Here is a 13,133-nt window from a genome sequence, read left to right on the forward strand (position 1 = left end):
ATGCTGGTAATCGTTTTGCCTTCTTTCCACCTTTCTTAATGTGTGGAATACATCTGGATTGTGCTTCTAGGATGGTATTTTTTAACAATGGCCACGCCTCTTGCAAACTTTTTACTTTTGTAGCTGCTCCTTTCAGTTTTTTTCTAACTATTTTTCTCATTTTATCAAAGTTTCCCTTTTGAAAGTTTAGCATGAGAGCCGTGGATTTGCTTACTGTCCCCCTTCCAGTCATTAAATCAAATTTGATCATATTATGATCACTATTGCCAAGCGCCCCACCACCGTTACCTCTCTCACCAAATCCTGTTCTCCACTGAGAATTAGATCTAAAATTGGTCCCTCTCTTGTCGGTTCCTGAGCCAATTGTTCCATAAAGCTATCATTTATTCCGTCCAGGAACTTTATCTCTCTAGCATATCCAAATCTTTTTTAAACCCAGCTACATTAACTTCCTTAACCACATCCCCTGGCAATGAATTCCAGAGCTCACTGGTACTTTCAAAAGGAGATTTAAGATATTTAAGAAGATTACATGAAAAGTATGAGATTTGGGACTTGCTGTGTTCTGATTAATAGCCTAGGACTAATTTCTAACCATTCTACAGTGGGGAAAAGATTGATATAAATTTGGGAGTTGGAATAAGATTATGCTTTCTTCAGTCTGAGTAATTGAAAAGAGGAGATAAATTGTTAAGGAATTAGCTTCCATAAATTCAGACTTTACTAGAAGAGTAAAGGTCACAAATTTATTAATCTTTCTTCTTCATTATTGTTCATCAATTTGATTTAAAATCTAAGTGCTATAAATATTCAATATCAGTAAAGAAGTTGGAAACCACATTTCATTTCAGTGTGATCTTTGCTGCTATAGACAGGACATTATCAGTGCTGTTTACAGAAACAGAAATGTGCCTTGTTCCAAAAGGTCCTTGAAGCTATGCCTCCCTCCACAGCGAGCCCAGGACCTCAGAGAACTGGTTGTAGATGGGTCTATTTTAATTCTGTGTGCTTTTGGGGGTCAGAATTAGGGTTTTATCCCACCCAGGGTTTATAGTAGGAATGAGCTGAAAAGGAAAGGAGAATAGAATGTAAAATATCTTATTGCTTCTGTATCAATCCATGTGCAACTGCAGCTTGAATATTGTGTGCAGTTCTGGTTACCCCATCTTAAAAAAATATAGTGGAACTAGAAAAGGTGCAAAGGATGCAACAAAAATGATAACGAAGATGGAATGGCTCCCCTATGATGAGAGCTCTTCAGCCTGGAAAATAGACAGCTGAAGGGACATGATAGAAGTTTATAAAATCATGTGTGGCGTGGAATGGGTAGTTAAAGGACAGTTATTTACCCTTTCAAATAATAGTAAAACAAGGGGTCACTCCATGAAACTAACAACCAGCAGATTTAAAACAAATTGTAGAAAGTATTTTTTCACTCGGCACTGTCGAACTGTGGAATCTTTCCAGTGTACGTGATCACTGAGACTGGCAGAGCGGGGTTTTAACGAGGTTTGGACAAGTTCTTAGAGGAAAAGTCCATAAAACATTATTAACCAGGTAGACTAATGAATGCTATTGCTATCCTTGGGAGTGAATAACCAGAAATAGATCTGTTCTTTGATTTCTGCCCAGTTCTTGCAATCTGGTTCAATGAACCTTGGTCTAACCCAGCATGTCATTTCTTATGTTCCTCTGCTGTCTGCTCCAACTGCTGCTAAGAGCCATGTGGCTGTAGAATGTCCTGAGCAGTTCAGATGGGCCTAAGGCTGCAGAGAGAGGACATGGCCCCCACCGAAGATCTCATCATCATGGGAAGCGGCTGCCTACCCAACCCGAATCGACCCTGATCTGCAGTGATTCCATGGAAAGGGCCAGACTTGCTGACTTGCCCAAAGCTGGTTAGGCCATGACCTGGTGGCCAGCCCCATTCCAATGCCTGTGAAATACAAAGCCAAACGACTTAAAGCTTAAAACAAATCATGATGAAAAGCACAATCTAGTGCAAACGTTTATTTTTACACATGGTCGATATTAAACAGTTTTAAAGTGTTGTGGTTCTTTGAGTTTCTATGGCTGTCAGAACTTAACAAACTCAATCTAGTGATGCAAGGCACACTTTTTTTTCCCTCAAGCTGGTGTCGTGCATGTATTACTTTGCATTAAAAACCCTAGGCCTCTGCCCCATATTTGTACACAGCACACATATATATCTCCATCGCCATCATGTACACACACAGATAACCTCCAGACACCTCTATATATTGAATATATGCCATCTTACCACTGGCTCCTTACTCGCTGCTACTTCTTATCATTTCTGTGTTACTGCTTGGTGTACGCAGCACTGTACAAATACACATAAGAGACAGTCCTCACTCTACGGAGCTTACAGTTTAGTCAAGACAAATAGGAGGTTTCAGGAAATGTTTTTATTCCAGTTACCATAGTTAAAATCAGCCTGGCTGTGATTAGGTTTAAGATTTAAAAGCAGCTTCAGAAAGGTGGGATTTTAGGCAGGACGTGAATAAAGTCAGAGATGGGGCATGATGCACGGGCTCAGGAAGGTGGAAAAGGAGGAGTCTGGAGCTGGCAATGGAGGAGAGGGGCCCAGCTAAGGGGGGTGGGGGGAGGGAATAAGAAGAATCTCCTTCCCAAAGTTTCTTTTTGGCCACATTTTGCTCCCACTCTTTTTTTTTTTTTTTCTTTCAGATTGACTTTTCCATAATGAATCCATTCAGTTCTTTCCCCCATTCTATTTTGCTAATTTTGCTGTACTGCTAATTGCTTTTTTTTTTTTTTAACTTATTTTGTGAGTATTTCCCAGGTACACTGGGTTGCATTCCGCTTTACAATATATACTGCTGTTTATTCCAGATGGGATGACGAGTCAGTTTGAGCAGGAGGTACTGGAAACTCACAACACTTACCGTCGGCAACATGGAGCCCCGCCATTGCGCCTGAGCCGTGAGCTGTGCCAGGCCAGCCAGAAATGGGCCAGTCACCTCCTGTCCCTGAGAGCTCTGCAGCACAGCAACACTGCCCATGGGGAAAACATCTGGTACAAGTGGAACTCTAGCCTTCGAGACATATCTGGTGAGAATCTGCATCCGTTTTCAGCTGGGGGTTCTCAACCGACCAGTGTTTGGCTGGCCTGGCCAATTTTAAGTAAAGGAGACCAAAGGCCTGCAGGACCTTTTAGACCAGCAATATATTCACCGGTAATCTGCCAACCATTGGCTTCCCTAGATCTCCCCGTACACCTTCACCTCACCTCCATTCTTTTTCCCAGCCGGTGCAACGCTCACAGTCCCTGCAGTGCTCCCACCTCTTTCCTTTCAGTTTGTAAAGGAAATTTGTGCCAGAGTGCAAGTATCTTTATAGGGTCCAGTAGGAGTCACTCAGAAACGCCCAGGAGAGGTTAGCTGTCCTGGCTTTTTAGTGAGCTGTCCTCGTTGTTCTTGTTCTGGGGTTAGCTGTGCTCACTCTGGAGCTTGTTGTCCTTGCTCTGGGGCTTGCTGCATTCGTTCTGGAGTTAGCTATTCTTGCTGTGGTTAGCTTTTCCAATGTGAGGTCAATATTTAGTAGTAGGAAGGTTACCTGGATAAGGTTATGTGTGTAACTTTATTTAAAAAATTCAGCAGGGCATCTATACATATATGCCACTGATGTTCTGGATAAAGTTATGTGCATAACTTTATTTGCATAATTTTAGGACATCTATTTTTCCAACCGGACTTACAAACTTAACTTTCAGTGGCCGAGCTGAATATTTGTGTTGTGTGCTTAAAGTTTCATCTCCAGGCCACCTCCTCTTTTTATGCAGGGGGGGGGGGGGGGCTGGGGGATTTCAACTGCAGAGATTTGTCTGGCTAACTCCCAAAGTTAGCTGGACAAATTTTGGGAATGTCAGCTTCTGTGTTGGAGTGAGCAAGTTTCCGCTTTGGTGCTGGCTTTGAAAAGGTCACTTCAGGAGAGCCTGACAGTAGGATTCCGGGCTGGGATATGACAGAGCGTTATACTGGGGCTGACACATCCCGTACCTGGGAATCTTGCAGCACAGCTGTGACCTCTCAGCTGTTTCTCCGCATGGCATAAAGCTTATCAGTGTCAGTGGGTAATATATGATGGCTCTTAGTGACATCACTGCAAGTTATACTGTACCACACTGAAGTGCAGAAGATGCAGCTGAGAGATCAGTGACTTTCAGCTACACTGATCACCGCTGTATTTAAATACAAGTTAATATGCACCTGTAGTTTACAACACATTTTAAAGAAGATATGTAGACTCTGATTCAGATGCAGAGAAGGGAGAGGGTAGAATACCTTTCTGTGTGTATGTGTGTGTGGGGGGGGGGGGGGGGGGGGGGAGTATGCTTTCTGTGGTCTAACTGTTGGTGTCCTAAGCAGCGCACACTGCACTGAACCAGCTTGGAGAAAGGTACAGGCATTGGGATCTCATCTCTGGAAATTCACTTCTTCATGCACACCTTCATTCAACATCCATATTTAATTTTTATTTTTTATTTATATTGAGGTCGATATTCAGCATTACTAAGCTGGCTATTTAGTGTCGTTTCAATATTTGGCTGCCGTTTAGCTGGACAACCATTTATTTGTCTAAATTGTTATCTGGCTAACAGGGTCATTAATCAAATCACGTTATGGTGTTTTTGCATGCAAAAAGCACCATAATGCAAATGTTGAGGGAGAGAGAGAGAGAGAGAAAAAACCTTTGGGTAATACAATAGTAAGCAGCAGCTATTTATGCTACTATAGGAGACCCACCTAGTAACTCGAGGTGAGGTTTATGTAGTAGGGTAGGGCTTAGGGGCCACTTTTACTGCAGAGTGAGACATATGAATTTTCTAAAAAGTAAAGTAAGTAATTTATAAACTAATGAAAGTAGTTTGGGAATCCAGGAATTAGCCCATAGCTCTCCTCAGTGTGCATGCAATGTCCACAAATGAAAGGGAAGCAGGCCTCATGTTTACTATGGCAGAAACCTCCCTTTCTGTGGAAGTCAGGAGAATCTTCTTTGTGTTGCAGGAAAGGATGTGGTGGACACGTGGTACAGTGAGATCAAGGACTATAACTTTAGCGAGCCTGGATTCCAGAACAATACAGGTAAGCACAGCATCCACAGGAAACCTCACAGCTGAGAGGCAGCTCTGATTCCTTGTACAATCTTACCTCATCCTCAGGCTGCAACCCGGCCACTGCTCTCTGATAAAGTTCAGACAAAGTCCTCTGACTGACTCTCCCAATCACTGAAGCTTCTATTACAAGACAGTGACATTTCTCAGTGACGCCCTCATTAGAAGGCTGTCCCCTCTCATTCCATCTCTCAGTGGCTCCTTCATTATGGGAGTAATTTTGTAACTGCCCACATTGCTGTACAGTCTGCAGCTACTTTTTACATGCATAGTTTACACTTGTTTTGAAAGTTACTGGGTCTCATTGGTGCGTGCAGGCCCAGTGGAGGGCTGAGCCTGCCTTGTTCTTGTTCCAGACAACCCTTGCCTTGTCTTCAGTCCAACTTTGTTCCTGCTCCGCCCATGCTTGTACTCACACACCTTTCACGGTGTGTCTTAGCGATTTTCTATAAAGAAGATAGAAAACAGTACTTATCTGACCGCCATAGGCTACCGGTTTCCTCCCTGCGATGCAGAAGAATGATTGAGACTTCATGTCCATTTTGAACCGGTAGCCTATGGCGGTCAGATAAGTACTGTTTTCTATCTTCTTTATAGAAAATCGCTAAGACTGTCTCCTTTAATTTCTAGGCAAATACTCCTATGCTGATGTTATCTAGATGCCCCTGAGGAAGCTTTGTTAAGCGAAACATCGGCCGTGTTGGGCGCTATTTATATTATGCATTGAGAGAATGCTTGTTATTTCTTATCTTCACGTTATCAATGGAGTGAAATACAGAAGTCTTTTGGACTATTTTTTATGATATTGAAAAAGAAAAAAATACACAAAAATAGTTTTTCATACAAAAATAATTAAAGATTTTTTAAAGTGATGGTGAATGATTAGAAGACCGGTTGGATTTAGGTTTGAATCACAATGTCTGGCTTGATGACACCGTCACTATAGGCAATATTATGAATTAAAAATCAGTTTCCCTCTTTTTTGACATTTTTCCTATTGGGTTACTGTGTTGACTCTCCTTAATATAATTTTGTGTTAGACTTCAATTACCCCAATATTGACTGGGTAAATGTATCATCGGGACATGCTAGAGAGATAAAGTTCCTGGATGGAATAAATGATAGCTTTATGGAGCAATTGGTTCAGGAACCGACGAGAGAGGGAGCAATTTTAGATCTAATTCTCAGTGGAGCACAGGACTTGGTGAGAGAGGTAACGATGGGGGGCCGCTTGGCAATAGTGATCATAATATGATCAAATTTGATTAAATGACTGGAAGAGGAACAGTGTGCAAATCCAAGGCTCTCGTGCTAAACTTTCATAAGGGAAACTTTGATAAAATGAGAAAAATTGTTAGAAAAAAACTGAAAGGAGCAGCTACAAAAGTAAAAAATGTCCAAGAGGCGTGGTCATTGTTAAAAAATACCATTCTAGAAGCACAGTCCAGATGTATTCCACACATTAAGAAAGGTGGAAAGAAGGCAAAACGATTACCAGCATGGTTGAAAGGGGAGGTGAAAGAAGCTATTTTAGCCGAAAGATCTTCATTCAAAAATTGGAAGAAGGATCCAACAGAAGAAAATAGGATAAAGCATAAACGTTGGCAAGTTAAATGTAAGACATTGATAAGACAGGCTAAGAGAGAATTTGAAAAGAAGTTGGCTGTAGAGGCAAAAACTCACAGTAAAAACTTTTTTGAATATATCCGAAGCAGGAAGCCTGTGAGGGAGTCAGTTGGACCATTAGATGATCGAGGGGTTAAAGGGGCACTTAGAGAAGATAAGGCCATCGCAGAAAGATTAAATGATTTCTTTGCTTCGGTGTTTACTGAAGAGGTTGTTGGGGAGGTAGCCGTAATGGAGAAGGTTTTCATGGGTAATGATTCAGATGGACTGAACCAAATCACGGTGAACCTAGAAGATGTGGTAGACCTGATTGACAAACTGAAGACTAGTAAATCACCTGGACTGGATGGTATACACCCCAGAGTTCTGAAGGAACTAAAAAATAAAATTTCAGACCTATTAGTAAAAAATGTGTAACCTATCATTAAAATCATCCTTTGTACCTGAAGACTGGAGGATAGCAAATGTAACCCCAATATTTAAAAAGGGCTCCAGGGGCGATCCGGGAAACTACAGACCGGTTAGCCTGACTTCAGTGCCAGGAAAAATAGTGGAAAGTGTTCTAAACATCAAAATCACAGAACATATAGAAAGACATGCTTTAATGGAACAAAGTCAGCATGGCTTTACCCAGGGCAAGTCTTGCCTTACAAATCTGCTTCACTTTTTTGAAGGAGTTAATAAACACGTGGATAAAGGTGAACTGGTAGATGTAGTATACTTGGATTTTCAGAAGGCGTTTGACAAAGTTCCTCATGAGAGGCTTCTAGGAAAAGTAAAAAGTCATGGGATAGGTTGTGATATCCTTTCGTGGATTGCAAACTGGCTAAAAGACAGGAAACAGAGAGTAGGATTAAATGGACAATTTTCTCAGTGGAAGGGAGTGGGCAGTGGCGTGCCTCAGGGACCCTTACTTTTCAATATATTTATAAATGATCTGGAAAGAAATACGACGAGTGAAATAATCAAATTTGCAGATGACACAAAATTGTTCAGAGTAGTTAAATCACAAGCAGATTGTGATAAATTGCAGGAAGACCTTGTGAGACTGGAAAATTGGGCATCCAAATGGCAGATGAAATTTAATGTGGATAAGTGCAAGGTGATGCATATAGGGAAAAATAACCCATGCTATAATTACACAATGTTGGGTTCCATATTAGGTGCTACAACCCAAGACAGAGATCTAGGAGTCATAGTGGATAACACATTGAAATTGTCGGTTCAGTGTGCTGCGGAGGTCAAAAAAGCAAACAGAATGTTGGGAATTATTAGAAAGGGAATGGTGAATAAAACGGAAAATGTCATAATGCCTCTGTATCGCTCCATAGTGAGACTGCACCTTGACTACTGTGTACAATTCTGGTCGCCGCATCTCAAAAAAGATATAATTGCGATGGAGAAGGTACAGAGAAGGGCTACCAAAATGATAAGGGGAATGAAACAGCTCCCCTATGAGGAAAGACTAAAGAGGTTAGGACTTTTTGGCTTGGAGAAGAGACGGCTGAGGGGGCATATGATAGAGGTGTTTAAAATTATGAGAGGTCTAGAACGGGTAGATGTGAATCGGTTATTTACTCTTTTGGATAGTAGAAAGACTAGGGGGCACTCCATGAAGTTAGCATGGGGCACATTTAAAACTAATCGGAGAAAGGTCTTTTTTACTCAACGCACAATTAAACTCTGGAATTTGTTGCCAGAGGATGTGGTTAGTGCAGTTAGTATAGCTGTGTTTAAAAAAGGATTGGATGAGTTCTTGGAGGAGAAGTCCATTACCTGCTATTAAGTTCACTTAGAGAATAGCCACTGCCATTAGCTATGGTAACATGGAATGGACTTAGTTTTTGGGTACTTGCCAGGTTCTTATGGCCTGGATTGGCCACTGTTGGAAACAGGATGCTGGGCTTGATGGACCCTTGGTCTGACCCAGTATGGCATTTTCTTATGTTCTTATGTTTTGGTCCAGAATGAATGAATATCTCTGTCATTTCCCTGTCTTTCCTTACATATAAGGACTTAAATCTCATAACTCTCTCAATCACTGAAAATACCATTTCAAAAAGTCATTATTTATTTCTTTCTTTAAACATTTTATATACCATTATTCGATATGATGATCACAACGGTTTACAGCGGTAACATTCATAATTATTAATCAACAGGTCTTGACGATTTATGTAGTTAGTGTTCAAAAGCAGTGATTATCATATCTTGATTAAAATGAAATGTTCCTATACATATTAACTTGCTTACTAAAGATCTGATATTTAAGGCAGGTAATACATGATGATCCTATAACACATATCTGTCACGTATGTGGACCCTTGAGCTGCGACGAGGTTGACACCACCACCAAGGGAAGGCCCCCGGTGTTCCTCGTTGTCTGGAGGTGGTGCAGGTGGAGAAAACCCAACTGGAGCTTCACTTTTACTAGCCCACGTTCCCAGCAGGTTGAACCCTTGGGTGCTGGGGCTGTCAGGACTTAGATGCGGGTCTCTCACGTCAGAGTCCAGGAAGAAGGCAACATGGCATCAGGCAGGCAGGGTCGAGGCAGGCGGCGGATAGGCGATGCCAGGAGCAGGCCAGAGGTCAGGGCAGGCAGCAAACAGGCAGGACGAAAAGACAGGCTGGAGGTCAGGGCAGGCAGAGGTGAAACGGAGACGAAGTACCAGGCAGGAGTCAAAACTGGGGAGTCAGTCCGAGGGCAGGAGCAGAGCTGAGGCAGGAACACAGGAACAGGAAACTGGACCAGAATGCAGGATCAGGAAGACGAGGCTGGAATGCAGGATCAGGAAGGCAAGCTGGAACGCAGGATCAGGATCAGGAACAAGCAACAACGCATTCAAAGCTGAGTAGGACCCGTTTCTGAGGTGAAGTGCAGGAGTCTGGGCCAGGTTTAAATACCTGGGTGATGTGATGTCATCTTCCAGGGCCGCGGCAAAGTTTCCCACCGCGGGCCCTTTAAAAGGAGGAGAGCAGCGTGCCTAGGGAGGTGGGCACTGAGGCCGAGCCGGCGGTGGGTCGTGCAGCTTGGGCAGGCCGCCGCTGCGAGATTCGGGACCTAGCTGCCCCATGTGGCAGAGAAGAGGACCAGGACCGGGTGCCTGCGTGGGTGGCCAGAGCAGGGAATCCTAACAATATCACATTATATCCTGTACATTGTTTTAAGATTCTTATGTTCATTGATTGTATTCCTCCTGCTTCCATTAATATCTCTTGTCTGTCTTGGTATTTTCATTCTTTACATTCTGTTGTTTTTAACTTAGGCTATATGCATACTCTCATCCCCTATTTCTCATTACTTCTCACTGAATCCCTCATTATAAGGCCATCACCATCTCACAGCTCCCCTTATTCTTTCATGAAACTCTCACTATAAATTTGTCATTCCCAAACATATGTCCCAATTCTGAAAGGGGTTTCCTCAGTGAACTTACCTTACCCTAAATTCATGAATATTCTGATGAATTTAACAGTTTACATTAGAGGTGACCATGCTCCCACCTGGCATCTGAAAACATGCAGAGGGCATTGTAGACTCTGCACTATAGGTACTGCATTGGATTAGATCATTTCTGGTATATGTATCTGTGAGTCACATGTCAGATGGTCTTATTCCTGTGGTTTTCTCAATCTTGATGCTTCTCTAGGTCACTTCACCCAGGTTGTATGGAAAGACTCCAAGGAAGTTGGCATTGCTAAAACAGTAGATGGCAAAGGCTTGGTGATTGTGGTGGCTCAGTACAGTCCTGCAGGTAACATTACCAACCCTGGGTACTTTCAGAAGAATGTTCTGCCTAAGGGGACACCAGTGACAGCTGGAGCAAGTCCAAGCAACCATGGAACTATAGGCCCATATCCTGGGTCTGGCATAAAAGACACAAAATCATCAACTGCAGGTAAGAGGCAGAGATGGTCTCTATGGAGATGGTCTCTCCATCTATCCTTCAGTATCTATGCCACTGTCCTACTCTATCGTCTGTCTATTTTATTACTAAACTATTGGTTTGTAATTTATTGACTGAGAAATCTACATTCACATTCATGCCTTATTTTCAGCTCCCCAGTACCACTGATATAAATGAGGATTCCACACTTACAGGCTCATGTGATACTGTGCGCTAGCCGCTTCACACGGCTTAACACCTGATTGGACACGCGTTTTGGACGCACATCCAAACCCCCCCGATCCAATACGGTGATTAGTATGTCCAAAATGCGCATCCAAATCACTGTGTAGCTAATAGCATTCATCACATGGAAATTCTTGTAGATAAGAGCTATTAGCTAATACCCGCGATCCAATAAATTTTCTGCGCAGCCAATGCGCCCTTGCAACATGGCAAATTTTACGCCAGCCTAGGGCTGGTGTAAAGATATGCCACACTCAAGGAAGCATTGAAAAAAAAAATCCTGTTTTCTGTGATTCCTCTAATAGTATCGAAGCTATACTAAGTAGGAGGAAACAAATAAAGCAGTGATTTATTTTTTTTAAAAGTCTTTGGAAAAAAAAAAATCTGGTCATCCGATACACACACACAAGATACGCGGTCCAGGCTGTGTATCTTGTGCATGTATATGCCGGTAGCGGGAGAAAACAGATGCTCGTAGATCGAGCTTCCATTTTCCCAACCCACTTGACAGCCACTTCTCCTGTGCACCTGATTCCGAGGAGACGCTAGGAATGCATCTTTGCCCCTAGCGCCTCCTTTTTAGATTGACCCCTCATTTAAATATTGGATCGCCCATCCAGGAGAGGAGGCTGGGCGTGCGTTAGGAAAGCGGGCGCTCAACACATGAGCACCTGTTTTCTGCAACCATTTAGCGCCCATTTAGTTAGTGCAATTCCCCTTCGTACTATAGGCTAATCCTAACCTGAGGAAACAGCAGGTGTCCTTTAATGTTAACCCAATCGTACCACTGGTAAATCTATCAACATTCACAGGTCAATGCCAAGTACTATATGTAGGCCTCTCACTCACAGGGTCTGCATAATGCAACAGGCTCCTAATTAGGTACAAGGCCACCTTGCTTTAATTATAAATATTTTTGTTAAAGTTTTTCATTTTTTTATATATTAAAACTGCCCCATATCGATTCTTCAATAATCCTCTTAATTTTCACACTCTGTACTCCAAAGATACGAGAGAAACGATCAGTACTTATCTCGCCAATTTTGGTCAGTCACCCGACACGCGCGTGTTTCGAACCAACGGTTCTGCTTCAGGGGAATTTTCTTCCGTATCCAACCTCAGAGACAAACTTCTGAACTTCAGTTCCACGAATTTGAGGCCTCCATATCTCTTCTCCTGGCTCAATTACCACAATTTTTAATCTTGCCGCGGCTCCCTCCGCGGCAAGATTAAAATACAAAGATTAAAAGACAAGATTAAAAGACAAAAATATTTATAATTAAAGCAAGGTGGCCTTGTACCTAATTAGGAGTCTGTTGCATTATGCAGACCCTGTGAGTGAGAGGCCTACATATAGTACTTGGCATTGACCTGTGAATGTTGATAGATTTACCAGTGGTACGATTGGGTTGATTTTGTGGGACACATTGACGGTACACTGGAATACAGTTGTAAACAGGGTAGAAGGTTGTGTCCTTTAATGTTACACAGCAGCTAACACTCTGGGATACAACAGGAGCTCTCTCCCTGTAATGGAGGGTCATTTGAATTTAGAGAGCCATGTAAAACTATAGCATTCATCTCAGACTTTGCAAAAGATGGGTAAAATAAAATAAACATCTTTGTGCTACCTTCCAGTATTAATTATAAGTGCAGTCTAGTTGCTGGAGGAACTTGGATTCCTGGATGTTTTAATTCATCAGATTAACTTAAATCCTGAGCACTATAGTATACTATAGAAATCATAATCTCACCTGAGGCTTCTTATACCACTGCCCCTTCCTATGTTCAGTTCTTGGAGTATTTTGGTGATACACTAACTTAGATAATTGTTGTGATAGGTTCTGATGACTTCGTGCAGGACTTTTTGAAAGCTAATAATGCATATCGACTACGTCATGGAGCGAAACCTTTAACTCTAAACCAGAAAATGAGCCATGAAGCCCAGAAATGGGCAGAGCACCTGCTGCAACTCAAAACCTTGAAGCATAGCGATACGTCTTATGGAGAGAACATCTGGGCTAAAACTGGGGGACCTTCCACCACCCTAAATGGTGAGACGCTGTGGGTGAGGGTCTCTGAAAGGTGAGAGACTGCATGTGAAGGTCTCCGACTGGTGAGACACTGCATGTGAGGGTCTTTAATCCAGGAAACACATGAGAGTCTTTGGCAGGTGAGATGTGTGTGAGAGTCTCTGACAGGTGAGATGCTGTGCATGA

The 13,133-nt window shown here is 42.4% G+C and overlaps 1 protein-coding gene across 3 annotated transcripts in view; it reads left to right on the forward strand.

The window, feature by feature from the left end:
• Window positions 1–13,133, forward strand: part of LOC115097266 — a 199,237-nt gene that overhangs the window by 144,335 nt on the left and 41,769 nt on the right. For all 3 annotated transcript variants that reach the window (XM_029612932.1, XM_029612934.1, XM_029612933.1), the window contains exons 9-12: window positions 2,875–3,093; window positions 5,049–5,126; window positions 10,432–10,680; window positions 12,756–12,968. In XM_029612932.1, coding sequence (XP_029468792.1) covers window positions 2,875–3,093; window positions 5,049–5,126; window positions 10,432–10,680; window positions 12,756–12,968 — 759 coding nt within the window. The remainder of the gene's footprint in view (window positions 1–2,874; window positions 3,094–5,048; window positions 5,127–10,431; window positions 10,681–12,755; window positions 12,969–13,133) is intronic.

This window comes from Rhinatrema bivittatum, chromosome 8 (genome assembly GCF_901001135.1).
Source record: "Rhinatrema bivittatum chromosome 8, aRhiBiv1.1, whole genome shotgun sequence".
NCBI classification, from domain to species: Eukaryota; Metazoa; Chordata; class Amphibia; order Gymnophiona; family Rhinatrematidae; genus Rhinatrema; species Rhinatrema bivittatum.